This window comes from Pelodiscus sinensis, chromosome 19 (assembly GCF_052426305.1).
Source record: "Pelodiscus sinensis isolate ZL-2025 chromosome 19, ASM5242630v1, whole genome shotgun sequence".
Lineage (NCBI taxonomy): Eukaryota > Metazoa > Chordata > Testudines > Trionychidae > Pelodiscus > Pelodiscus sinensis.
The window spans coordinates 34,525,701-34,538,658 of NC_143070.1; the positions used below are offsets into that span (position 1 = coordinate 34,525,701).

Here is a 12,958-nt window from a genome sequence, read left to right on the forward strand (position 1 = left end):
AGCCGAGTGTTTGTGGAGCTGCCCTGGAGAGATTCCAAGGGCACCCAGTGTATTAGCACAGTTGCCAACAGCGTGCGGGTCTGTGGGTGGTGCACACCCACCCAGGCCTCGGTGCACAGAACAAAGTTTATTCCGCACGTGGGCAGGAAACGTTAGAGGGGACATGAGTGCCCGCCGCTGTTCTACACCGACGGTGAACGTAAGCCACCCCAGTCCGAGAGTGGCCAGTTGTGGGGGTCGGGCTCCCAACCCACGTGCACCGAAATGCAAGGGCAAGTTGGACTTCCCCCGACGGGCACCCGACCGGTCCTGGATGAGGGACCTGCCAGACCAAGGGGGACTATTTCTGGCTCCACCGGGCCTCCTGGCACTGCCCCACTGGGCCAGGCCCTGGACTTTCCAGCTCCTGCCCCACTTCCCCACCATATGGGGTCCAGCTGCCCCACCTTGCAGCGCACCGGGACGCTCCGATCCAGGAACGCCCCTGGGCCTGCCGGACCAGAGCACCCCAGTTCCCAGCACATAAGAACAAGGGGTCCCCCCCCAGTGCGGCCGGGGGGCCCCCGCTGGCCCAGTGTGGGGACAGGCCCAGCCTGCCTCGCTCCTGCACTGACGTCCGTCCCCCTGGCCTTGCTGGCCAAGCGCCCGCAGGCCAGGGCGGGTGCAGGAGCCGGGGTGAAACCGTGGGTCCTGGGGGGGGGCAACTGGCTTATTCTGACACCCGGGGGCCGGCTGCACCCCGAACCCCACCCCCAGCCGCACCCACCCCCCTGAGCACCGATTTCAACAGAGCCTGCAGCTTTTCCTTTTATTTTCCAAAAAAAAAAAAAAAAAACCAGGAAAAAATGGAGCTAAGGCCCCGAGCCAAGTCCGGCCCATCTTCTCGGAAGAAATAAAGGCGCCCCCCCAGCCGCATCGCTTTGCACCCAGCCCTGTGAACGACTCCTCAGGGACAGGATGAAATTTCTCCTTGGTCTTCAGCAGCAGCCTCACCGTCTCCACTCACCCACTGATGGCAAGGGCTACTCTGGAACCTAATGATGGCACCGGAAATTCTTGCCCCCCGCAGGAGAACTGCCAGCAACAGCGATTTTGCGTCTCCTGAAAGCGTTCAACCCTGTTTCCTTAAAAACCGGGAAAACTCGTCCCACCAATGTTTTATTGTTGTTTTTCCCCCCCTTCCCTTCGGGTTCCCCTGTTCTTTGGTGCGGGTCTGGCTCCGAAATCCCCAACCAGCCGCTAAAACGTCCAGCTCCTCCTTCAGGAAAAAAAAAAAAAGTCTCGCCTGCCTTCTTCGCGCAAAGAGGTTGAGATACCGGAAATGGATCTCGTGGGAACCGGGTAAAAGAAACTCCGCCCAATTGTGCTAATTGCACCTCTTCCACCTGCTTTCAAAACCTCGATTCTCCCTAGTAAGACATCCCGAGGGCCTAGACGTTGGGTGACGTTTTAGAGGCTGCATTGCTTTACCAACAACAAAAAGGGGGGTATTTTTTAACAGAAAAGACGCTGAAAACAGAACTACCGTATTTTAGCGAATATAACCCGCGGGTTATGCGAAGTTTTACATACCCCCCCCCCCCCCGCCCCTGCGAGCTATAAGAGCAAGTTGGACCTCAGGGGCACAGCCGGAGGGGGCAGCCGGCCAGGAAGAAAGGGAAGACCCGCTCCCCGTCGAAAGCGGCGGGCGGGAAAACGAAGATGGGGCCGTGGTTGCCGACGTCGAAGAAGGCCACGCGCCCGGCGTCGTAGTCCAGCGTGACTCGGACTCTCCGGGGCACCCCGGGAAGAGGCAGCACCGTCTCGCCGGGGGCGTACGCTCGGTAGCACCCGCCCCAGCGCCCCACCGCCCAGATCTCCTGCGCCGGAGAATGGCTCATCCGCCCCTTCCGCCGCACCGACTCCCGGGCCACCCCCACGGCCCAGACCCCCCCGACGCCCACCTCCACCTCCCAGGAGCGCCGGCCCCCCCGGAAGCCCTCCCGGCCCAGCGCGGCCAGGACGGCGTCGAAGCGCTCTGGGTTGTCGGGCAGGTCCTGCGGCGCGGGGCCCCGCCGCACGCCTCTGCCGTCCGCCGACAGGACCAGCTGGGGGTGGGCGGTGGCGGGGTCCAGGGTCACATCCGCTGCAGGGGGGAGGAGAGAGAGAATCAGACCATCAGGGGCAGAGCTCGGCCCTGGGGGAGGCCGGGGCCATTTCACCCCCGCCCACTAAACAAATCAAATGAGGTTTTTCTGCACGCAGCCAACCTGTGGAACTCCTCGCCACAGGATGCTGTGAAGACCAGGACTTTAAGAAGGTTCAAACAAGAGCTGGATAAATTCATGGAGGTTAGGTCCATCAGTGGCTGTTAGCCAGGATGGGTAAGGAATGGTGTCCCTGGCCTCTGTTTGTCCGTGGCGCTAGCTTTGATTCCGGGGGAAGTCTCAGCATGGCTGGATCAATTGGCCACCCAGGGTTGAGAGGTCTGAGGGCCAGGGTGAAGGGAGAGAGGGTTCCCTGGGAGCTGAGCTGCCCAGGAAAGATTAAAATGCGTCCCAGCGGATCGCCCGTAGCATGTGCTTCTCTGGGTGGTGCACATCGGCACACACCTTGGCGCATAGAATAAAAATGATACCGCACATAACGGGGGGAAAAACCTGTAACAATCACAAATTAACCCGCTGCAGGGGCTGCCCCACCAACCCTAGGTCCTGTGCCCGTCCCCCGCCCGTGAGATTACATAAGCGACCCTCTTCCCCCTCCGCCCACACCATGCTGGGGATGACGCGGACCTATATTTTAATCCCTATAGAAATCTGTGCAACTTTTCCACCATTCCAGAAAAAATCCCGGGCTACCGTTTTTCGCCATTTCGTTCCCCCGCTTTCCCGAGCAACAGCGTCTAACTCCGGCTAGTATTCCTATCGCTGAGTCGCTTGTGCGTTGGCCTCGATTAAAGCATTGTTCTGCTGTCCGTGCGAACGACCCCGTGTGTCGAAACAGGGCTGTATCCCTTTGCACGGCTTCCCGGCACGACCTCGTGAGCAAGGGTTCTCTGAGGGGCTTTTATTGACGCCGCTCGGATCTAAACACCGAGCCACGGGACAGCCGGGAACAGCACGTGGGGGTCCCTTTCTTGTCGGGGTCACCTTCTTACCCCCTGGCAGTCGCTGGGTCGGATGCCTGCCCAGACTCACCTTTTCTTCCTACGGTGTCCGCGCCCCACGCCGGGGATCTCCCCACGCCGGTCTCCAGACCTCTCACCAGTGTCTCTAGAGGGGGGAGACACCAGACGGTCATTTTACGCCCGGACTCCTCCTGCGACACATTGCCGACGGAGGCCGGGGGGCTGGACCCGATGGTCCCGTCGTGCCCTACGCGTCTAGGATGGCCGTGTTTAGCTTTGTAAGGGAAAGGGGCGGAGGGGAAACTTGCTGAGCCAAGCCAGGTGAACGGGAAAGGGAATCTGAGCTAAGCCCGGCCCCTCGGTGTGAATCCGGCGGACGACGGAGGAAGTGACCGAGACGCGGGGAAGGGGGGGAGGCGCGAGGTCTACAGGTGGATGTCTAGAAGGCCAAGGCGGTGATGTACCGCCGATGCTTTCCTGCCGGAAGCCAGAAACCTCCCTGTGCGTGGAGGCGGCGGCCAGGCAGAAGGCAATAGAACCTCGTGGGTTCGGAAGGGGAAACTGAGGCACGGGGGGAAAAAGGGGAATTGATTTTTCCCAGCTCGCTCACCGGTGTTCGGTGGAGGAGCCAGAACAAAACCCAGGTCTGCCGACGGCCGCCTCTTGAGTCTGTTTCCAGCATCTCCACCCTCCCCCCCCCCATTCAGTCATCCAAAAGGCGCTACCCGGTTCGGTCCATTTCACAAGCGAGGGGTGTTGCCGAGAATCCTCGTCACGATTTCAGCGATTTCCATTTGAACTGTCCCGGCCCAAAAAGGAGTGTGTGTGTGTGTGTGTGTGTGTGTGTGTGTGTGTGGCGGGGGGGCACAAGGTTACAAGGTTATGGGGGGGGTACCGGTACCTTTGCCTTTGTGCTGCTGCTGTTGCAGTACGACTCCCCCTACCCCCCAAAAAAACTCACCTTGCAACCTGCCTGCAACTCGCTTTTGGGTCAGGACCCCCCGTTTGAGACAGGCTGGGGTCCCCTGGGACGCGTGAATTGGGGGAAAGAACGCCAGAGAGCAGAACGTCACGGCCCGGCAGGCATCGGTAGGGTCCTACTCGGCAAAATGCGGAGGGGTTCGGAACGGGTCCCGTCGGAAGAGAGATTAAAATGACGGGGACTTTCAGCTTGGGAAAGAGGAGACTCAGGGGGGATAGGACAGAGGTCTGTAAAATCGTGAGTGGGGTGGGGAAAGTGACTAAGGAAAAGTTGCAGCCGGTCCCCGAGTTGCGAACGGTGTTTGCCGAGTGTGTGGTCTGTAACTCGTTCGTAACTCGGGGAGAGGCTGTATTTACTTCTTCCCACAATATAAGAGCAAAGGGTCGCCCAACGAAATGAAGACGCAGCAGGTTTGAAACAAACCAAAGGAAGTTTGTCGTCACTCGGCACACAGTTAACCTGTGGAACTCCTCGCCGGGGGATGTTTTGAAGACCAGGACTTGAACAGGGGTCAAAAAAGAGCCAGATAAATTCATGGAGGTTAGGTCCATCCATGGCTACTAGCCAGGTGGTGTCCCTGGTCTCTATTTGTCTGGGAATGGGTGACGGGAGAGGGATCATGTAAGGATTCCCTGTTCTGTTCCCTCCCTCTGGGGTGCCTGGCATTGGGCACTGTTGGACACTGGCCCAGTCTGGCCACTTCGCTGTTTTTATCTCTCTTAAATCCAGAGCTGCTCCCTTGTCTGGATCCCTCATTTCCCAGGAAGGAGGAGAAACAAGGGACCGACGCACGGAGTCTGATTCCCGTTGGTTTGTTTCTGAATCCTCCAAACCTTTCAAGACTTCTCGGGCTCCAGAAAAAGTCCCACCTCCCTCTCCACCGGTCCCTGTCCCGTTCTTCTGTGGGGTTTTATATTGGTGCCTGGCTCTTCTCAACGGAGCCCACGCTGCCGCGTTTTTGCAGAAGAGGATATGCAAATCGCGCTCACATTTGCATATCGTTTTCCGATTCTTTCTGCGGAAGGATTCTGAGGATTTGCCGATAAAAAGCTCCGTCTAGAAGGGGCCATTTGCCAGAAAATATAGGACACGGGCTTAAAATGAACCAAAAGGAATTTTCCCCCCCCCCCCCACGCAGACTAGTTAACCCGTGGAACTCCTCGCCAGAGGACGTTTTGAAGACCAGGACTTGAACAGGGGTCAAAAAAGAGCCAGATAAATTCATGGAGGTTAGGTCCATCCATGGCTGTTAGCCAGGAGAGGTAGGGACCGTGTCCCTAGCCTTTGTTAGTCTTTCGCAAGACGCCTTGTTCCTCAAAAATCGAGGTTTACAGGATCTTGTGAAAGACGGGGCCGTAGCCTCCGAGACGTCTCGATTTTCCTCCTGCCTCCCCTCTCAGTACCTCTGAATTGCCTCAGCGCCTCCTTTAAAGCGACAGATTGCTGGGAGAAATCCCCGAGTCTCTTCTCCAGCTCCGGAGACATCCCCGGAGGCGGCAGGAAGGCCTCGCCCCTAGGGAGAGAAAACTCCGCCGTGAATTGCATTCATTGCTCCTTGTTCTCCACGGCTCACTTGCCTTTTCTCGGGAACCTCCCGCCAGCCCTGGCTGCTGCCCCGGGGACCCCGGGAATGGATTCCTCTGTGTGTCCTACCCTCACAGACGGTGACAGCGAGGCATAGGCCGTGTTTGCTTCCCCATCATCAGTCTTCAGCCGTAGACCGCCGAGACGACTAGGCCCAGACCCACACGGGATGTAGGCACCTCCGTCCCAAATGTAGGCAGCATTGCAACCCACCAAACCCCCTTTGTCTGCCACTAAACTCACTCAACACCTTTTTGCCACAGCGCGCGGCCAACCTGCGGAACTCCTCGCCACAGGACGTTGGGAAGACCAGGACTGAGTTGAAAAAGGAGGTAGATAAATTCATGGCGGTTAGGTCCATCAGTGGCTATTAGCCAGGATGGGTAGGGAGGGTGTCCCTGGCCTCTGTGTGTCTGGAAATCGGTGACAGGAGAGGGATCACGTGAGGATTACCTGTTGTGTTCCCTCCCTGGTGTTGGCCACTGTGGGCAGACCGGACACGGGTCTGGATGGGTCTTTGCTTTGATCCCGCCTGGCCGATCTTACGCATTGATTCGAAAACCAATTCACAGTTCCAAGCCCCCCGTCCCTCCAGACTTATAACCCGGCATCTCCGCGCCGGACGCCTCTGTTCTGAAAGTTGCCGGAGATCCTCCGCCAATCAACCTCCGGCTCCTTCCGTTTGGAGCTGCGCTATTAGCAGTAGAGCCCCTAGGACACACAGAGGAGTCCGGCTTCCGTCCCCCTGGGCGTAGCGGTTACGGGCAGACGGGAACGGACCCCGTCTCCCCCCAGCGCCTCTTGAAGCACCGGCGGGAAGATATGGAAGCCACTTCACGAAGCTTGACGCAGGCAAGACGGGGACGGTGGCCCCCGCTCCCCGCTGCACCCCTGGCGGCTGCAGCTGGGGGCTCTCACGAGAACGAAAAGGCGAGGCGAGGGGGTGGAGAGGGAGCCAGGTTACCTGCTCCGGGTGATCCCGATGCCCTAGGAGGGAGAGGAAGAGAGAGAGGGCGTTGAAGGCGCGTGCGCCAGGCCGGAGAGATCCCGCCTGGGAACGTGTCTCTTTCCGGGGAACCCAGTCCCGTTCCTGGCACGCCCCGTTGTCCCCGTGAGTTGCGACCAGAGGACGCGGGATCGTGGCGTTGCCGTCCGGGCGGCGCTCTTGGACAGACGGACACACGGACGGACGGACACATGCTCTCCGAGACCTGCGTGCCCCGGGCTGGATCGAGTGGCAGCGAAACCGTCCGGGGTGTTTTCAAGAGGCCAACGCGATGGCCACTGGCTTCGGCGCGAGCTACAGAAGCTGCCTTCGCACAGCGGTCACCCCCCCGGATTTAGGTGGGTGGGTGCCGGGGTTGCTCTGGAGAGGTGGGCGCATCAGCGAGAGACTCCAGGGCGCGGGGCCCTCCTCCAGGGACTTTTCCGGTTACCACGCGGGGCCCGCGGGGGGGGGGGTCGCGACACGCGCCTCACCTGCAGGAATTCCCTCCCCGGCAGCCGGCACGCCCCCTCCAGCTCGCCAATCAGGGTGTTCAGGCGGGAAATCTCGGCGGGAAACCCGGCGACCGCGTCCTTGTACCGCCTCGTCATGGCGGCCAATCCCTCCAGCCGGGCCAGCAGGAGGCGCTCTTGCTCCGCCAGGAACTGGCGGAAGTGCTGGAATTCAGCCCCGATGCTCTGCCGCTCCCGTTCGATCTTCTCCTGCAACCGGGAACGGGCCGGTGACAATCCTGGGGAGAGATGGGGGTAGCCACGCCCCCGAGCGGGGAAGAATTCTCCCAGCGACCTCCTGGGGAGCCGTCCTACACCAGTGGAAGAATTACTCCCCTCCGCTATGTTCCTTCGACATTTTCCCAACCAGGTGCGGAATAATTTTATGTGCAAGGCATGTGCAGAGGTGCACCACCCGTAGAAACACAAACCTAGCCAGGTGCACGCTGCGAACCTTCGGGGCAGTGCTGGAATCTCTTCCTGCACACCCGGCTTACGGGTAACGCAGCCCATGGCGTTTTCAGCAGAGACAAGACCCAAGAGCCCGCAGCCCACTCCAGGCCCAGGTAGCTCTGCCCGGGGGTACATACCAGATATTCCCAGCAAATCTTTCCGGTCTCGGTCAGCCGCAGGAGTTTTTCTCTCTCTGCCTTCAGAGCCTGAAGCCGGGCCTTGATTTGTGCCTGGGACCAGAAAAAGGGCCGGCTGGGGTTTCTTTTTCGGGAGGAATGGACCTCGGTCAACTTTGTGTGATAGGGGAACAGCTCCGGAAGGACCAAGCAACACGCCAGCCGCTAGCCACGTGAGGCTGTGTACCCGGTGGAGTGAGGCTACTGCTTCAGATCTGGGCTCTGCGGGCTTGTCTGCCGGGGGGGCGTTGGAGGGGGCTGCGAGCGGAGTCCACGCCCGGACTCGTTAGTGTTTGGAAAGCTGCGCCCTTAGACCTCCCCCCCACCCCAAAGGGCACGTTCGTTTCGGTCTCATTCCCTGCCTCTATAACACGTGCCTAGATCAGTCATATTTACCAAAGGAAATGAATAGGTTACACACACAGCGAAGGAAGTGTTTCATCATGCCACGCGCGCGGTTCACCTGCGGAACTCCTCGCCGCAGGATGCTGTGCAGACCAGGACTGGAACAGGGTTCCAAAAGGAGCTAGATTACTAGCCAGGATGGGCAGGGCCTCTGTTTGTCTGGGAAAGGGGTCACTCGATTCCCCCCACAGCGCTTGGCCTAGAAACTTCCCCGCAGGAGGCCCGCCGACGGCACCGGGTCCTTCCCGAGCTCCCGCCAACGAGGCACGGACACGCAGCGACTCCGGAGAGCGTCCTACCTTGTACGTCTGAGCCGCCTCTTCTGTGGGGACCACGGGGGGCACCCCGGACTCCCTGCAGCCCACGCAGACGACTTGCCGCTCCTCCGGGCAGGAGCGTTTTCGGGGCTCCCCTTGTGTCTCACACTGGCTCTGCTCCTCCGGTTTTGCTGGGAGCGCCAGCTGTTTCACCAGCTCCACCAGGCTGGCCAGCTCCCGGCTGCACCGCAGGTCTCTCCGGGGGGCGGTTTCCCGGCACTGGGGGCAGGGGAAGCCGGCGGCCGCCTCGGCCCAGCACTCGGCGATGCAGGCGCGGCAGAAGTTGTGCCCGCAGGGGATGGACACCGGGTCGGTGAAGTACTCCAGGCAGACGGGGCAGGCGGCTTCCTCCTGGAGTTTCCGCACCGTGGCCATGGTGCCCAGGGAGAGCCGGGCTGCTTTCACGGGGCTGCCGGCGGAGCGTGTCCCGGAGGAAGACAACGGGCGGCCTTTCTCCTCCTGGAATGAGCCCCGTCTGGTTCCAGCCCCCGAGGGCCCCGGAGAACAGCCCGGCCCTCCCCGTGCCGGGAGCCACGGACCGACATTCCCAGCTTACAACCGGGTTTTTAAAAAACCAGCTCTTCGAAAGGGCAACGGGAGACAGCACCGCCCGCGGGCACCCCTCGGCCGATGAACACCATCCCCGGGAAGCCAGGCACAGAGAGAAAAAGCCGCAGCGTCCCCCAAGAGTACCCAGTATCGCAGCACGCGGAGCCGATTTGGCTCCGTCGACACGGCGGCGCTGTGTGGGGACACCGGCGTGCCCCGAAATAGCTATGCCACGTCCTCCCAGCCAGCCCGGGATTTCGGGCGCGCGGCTCCGACGGCCCTGCCGCTCTCGTTCCACCGGGAGTGAGGGACGTTTCGGGACGGCGGGTATTCCCAAAGCCAGCGCCACCGCACGAAATAACCCGCTGTTCCGAAAGACGTGGAAACACGCCGCACCACTGGCGTAGCTCCAACTGCCTGTCTTACTTCCACCCACCGGGCCTTTCCGTCCAGCGCGGTCTTCAATTTCTCACCGCTGGGCCACTCACCTTGTACTCATGTTATTTATTGGTACGCTCACGTTGTATTTCTGTTACTTTCTGGTACGCTCGCTTTGTATTTCTGTTACTTTCTGGTATACCCGCGTTGTATTCATGTTACTTACTGGTACGCTCGCGTTGTATTTCTGTTACTTTCTGGTACGCTCGCGTTGTATTCATGTTACTTACTGGTACGCTCGCGTTGTATTTCTGTTACTTTCTGGTACGCTCGCGTTGTATTTCTGTTACTTTCTGGTATACCCGCGTTGTATTTCTGTTACTTACTGGTACGCTCGCGTTGTATTTCTGTTACTTTCTGGTATACCCGCATTGTATTCATGTTACTTACTGGTACGCTCGCGTTGTATTTCTGTTACTTTCTGGTATACCCATGTTGTATTCATGTTACTTACTGGTACGCTCGCGTTGTATTTCTGTTACTTTCTGGTACGCTCGCGTTGTATTTCTGTTACTTTCTGGTATACCCGCGTTGTATTCATGTTACTTACTGGTACGCTCGCGTTGTATTTCTGTTACTTTCTGGTATACCCACGTTGTATTCATGTTACTTACTGGTACGCTCGCATTGTATTTCTGTTACTTTCTGGTATACCCGCGTTGTATTCATGTTACTTACTGGTACGCTCGCATTGTATTTCTGTTACTTTCTGGTATACCCGCGTTGTATTCATGTTACTTACTGGTACGCTCGCGTTGTATTTCTGTTACTTTCTGGTATACCCGTGTTGTATTTCTGTTACTTTCTGGTATACCCGCGTTGTATTCATGTTACTTACTGGTACGCTCGCATTGTATTTCTGTTACTTTCTGGTATACTCGCATTGTATTTCTGTTACTTTCTGGTACGCTCGCGTTGTATTTCTGTTACTTTCTGGAATACCCGCGTTGTATTCATGTTACTTACTGGTACGCTCGCATTGTATTTCTGTTACTTTCTGGTATACTCACGGTCTATTCATGTTACTTACTGGTACACTCGCATTGTATTTCTGTTACTTTCTGGTATACCCGCGTTGTATTCATGTTACTTACTGGTACGCTCGCATTGTATTTCTGTTACTTTCTGGTATACCCGCGTTGTATTCATGTTACTTACTGGTACGCTCGCATTGTATTTCTGTTACTTTCTGGTATACTCGCGTTGTATTTCTGTTACTTTCTGGTATACCCGCGTTGTATTCATGTTACTTACTGGTACGCTCGCATTGTATTTCTGTTACTTTCTGGTATACTCGCATTGTATTTCTGTTACTTTCTGGTACGCTCGCGTTGTATTTCTGTTACTTTCTGGTATACCCGCGTTGTATTCATGTTACTTACTGGTACGCTCGCGTTGTATTTCTGTTACTTTCTGGTATACTCACGGTCTATTCATGTTACTTACTGGTACGCTCGCATTGTATTTCTGTTACTTTCTGGTATGCTCATGTTGTATTGCTGTTATTAATTGGTACACTCACATTGTATTTCTGTTACTTTCTGGTATGCTCATGTTGTATTTCTGTTATTAATTGGTACGCTCACATTGTATTTTGCCAGAACGGGAGCAGAATAGTATTTCCGCAAGAAGCACTGATTTCTTACAGTAGGAAGTCAGTGCTTTTGCGGAAATTCAAGCGGCCAGTGAAGGCAGCTGGCAAGTTTTTCCAGAAAAGTGGCTGATTTTCTGGAAAAACTGGCCAGTCTAGACACAGCCCTGTTGTATTCATGTTTCTTATTGGTAGACTCACGTGTTTCTGTTACTTACTGGTACGCTCATGTTGTGTTTCTGTGATTAATTGGTACGCTCGTATTGTATTTCTGTTCTTTATTTCCTGGTACACTTGTGTTGAATTTCTGTTATTTCCTGGTACAATCACGTATTTCTGTTACTGATAGATACACTCACATTGTTTTTCTCTTCTTTATTGGTAGACTCATGGGCTAGGTCTAGACTGGCAGGATTTTCCGGAAATGCTTTTAGTGGAAAAGCTTTCCGTTAAAAGCATTTTTGGAACAGAGCATCTAGATTGGCACGGACACTTTTCCGCAAAAGCAATGTCTGGGCAGGTCCGGGCAGGAGTGAGGGTGCAGGAGCAGGTGGAAGGTGGGGGGCTGGGTGGGAGGTGGGGCGCAGGTGGGGGTGCAAGGTCGGGGCAGGAGTGAGGGTGCAGGAGCAGGCAGGAGGTGGGGGGCTGGATGGGAGGTGGGGTGCAGGTGGGGGTGCAAGGTCGGGGCAGGAGTGAGGGTGCAGGAATATTCAGTAAATAACTAGATTATCCTAATTGAAATATTCCAAAAGTAGTCGTGTGAGTGAAAAAAGTTGCGGATTCCAGAGTCTAGAATTTCTTTCCGTTCCTATTGAATAGGGGGTACGGGAAGGTTTGCTAAAAGCCAAGGGGGGACGGGGACCGAAAAAGGTCGGGAACCCCTGGGCTAGGGGATCAGGTCGCAGGATGTCGGGACGGGCTAGTTCGATTTCCGTACAATGACGGGTTACGGTTTCACGACCATTCCCCGCTCTTAAGTCGCACGTGCCAAAAAAAGAAAAGCCCAAGTGGCGCGAATGGAAATCAGCCACGGAGGGAACAAAACTTGCCCGTTTGACGTCGTTCCGCGACCCGCCCGCGTGTTTGGGAACGTCCCTGGCTGTCTAGCGGGGACGCCCTGGATGTGCTTGGGACAAGGAGGGAGCGAGCAGGAGGGAAAGCCGGAAAAACCAAGGGCGCTGGATCCAGGCTTGCGGGAAGCGAACGCCGATACAGACTCGGCCTGGTTTGCCTCTTGCTGGCCACGTGGGAAGGAGCCGGGAAGCGGGAAGGGGACGGGATCGGGCCTCTGGCACCCGGCGCAGAGAGAGACAAAAGCAGAGCCAGGAAGGCCGCTGGGAAAACGGACCCACAATCGGACGCGATTGAAAACAACGAGCCGGAAACGCCGACCCGGGCCCGCTTCGGCTCCGAGCCTCGAATCCAGCGCCTCTCCGCGGCCCGGGAGAATCCGCCCCCGTCCGGGGCAGAGCCGAGCCGGGTGCGATCCACGTCCGTCTGGGTGCCGGGGCCCAGCCCACGCCGGCCGCCACTCGGCCGGTGACCCCTACGCCCGGGGGCGGCTCTTCAAAGGAAAAATTGTCACTCCCGCACCCACACCCGCGACCCTTCCTGTGGGCCCCTGCTTGGACCGGTTTTTCCGGGCAGGGCGCCGCTTGGGGCAGCGAGATCTGACGCTGCGGGGCCCACACACCGCTCTTAAAGGGGCAGCGTTTGGCTTTTTTTTTTTTGCTCAACAACTTCCCCCTTGGCGCAGCGAGCTCTGGCGCTGCGGCCGGAAGCCTGCCTGGGCCAGTTAAAGGGGTGGTGGTTATTTTTCGCTTTTTGATCAACAACCTCCCACTTGGCGCAGCGAGA

General features: G+C 57.4%; 1 protein-coding gene across 1 annotated transcript; it reads right to left on the reverse strand.

Moving 5' to 3' along the window:
• Nucleotides 1–827: 827 nt before the first annotated feature.
• Nucleotides 828–8,898, reverse strand: LOC149523129 (zinc finger protein RFP-like). Its single transcript, XM_089770531.1, has 7 exons — nucleotides 8,506–8,898; nucleotides 7,763–7,966; nucleotides 7,155–7,382; nucleotides 6,640–6,662; nucleotides 5,495–5,604; nucleotides 3,180–3,254; nucleotides 828–2,125 (listed from the first exon to the last, which is right to left on the reverse strand). Exons 1-7 carry the CDS (start codon nucleotides 8,896–8,898, stop codon nucleotides 1,617–1,619), a joined length of 1,542 nt encoding a protein of 513 aa, XP_089626657.1. The 3' UTR covers nucleotides 828–1,616.
• Between the last annotated feature and the right edge of the window lie 4,060 nt (nucleotides 8,899–12,958).

Coding starts and splice junctions, on each gene's coding strand:
- LOC149523129 (XM_089770531.1), bottom strand. CDS start 8,898: ATGGCCACGGTGCGGAAACTCCAGGAGGAAGCCGCCTGCCCCGTCTGC. Junction 7,383..7,762: donor AGATTTGCTGGGAATATCTG/GTATGTACCCCC, acceptor TCCCGGTTGCAG/GAGAAGATCGAACGGGAGCG. Junction 6,663..7,154: donor CGGGGAGGGAATTCCTGCAG/GTGAGGCGCGTG, acceptor TCTCCCTCCTAG/GGCATCGGGATCACCCGGAG.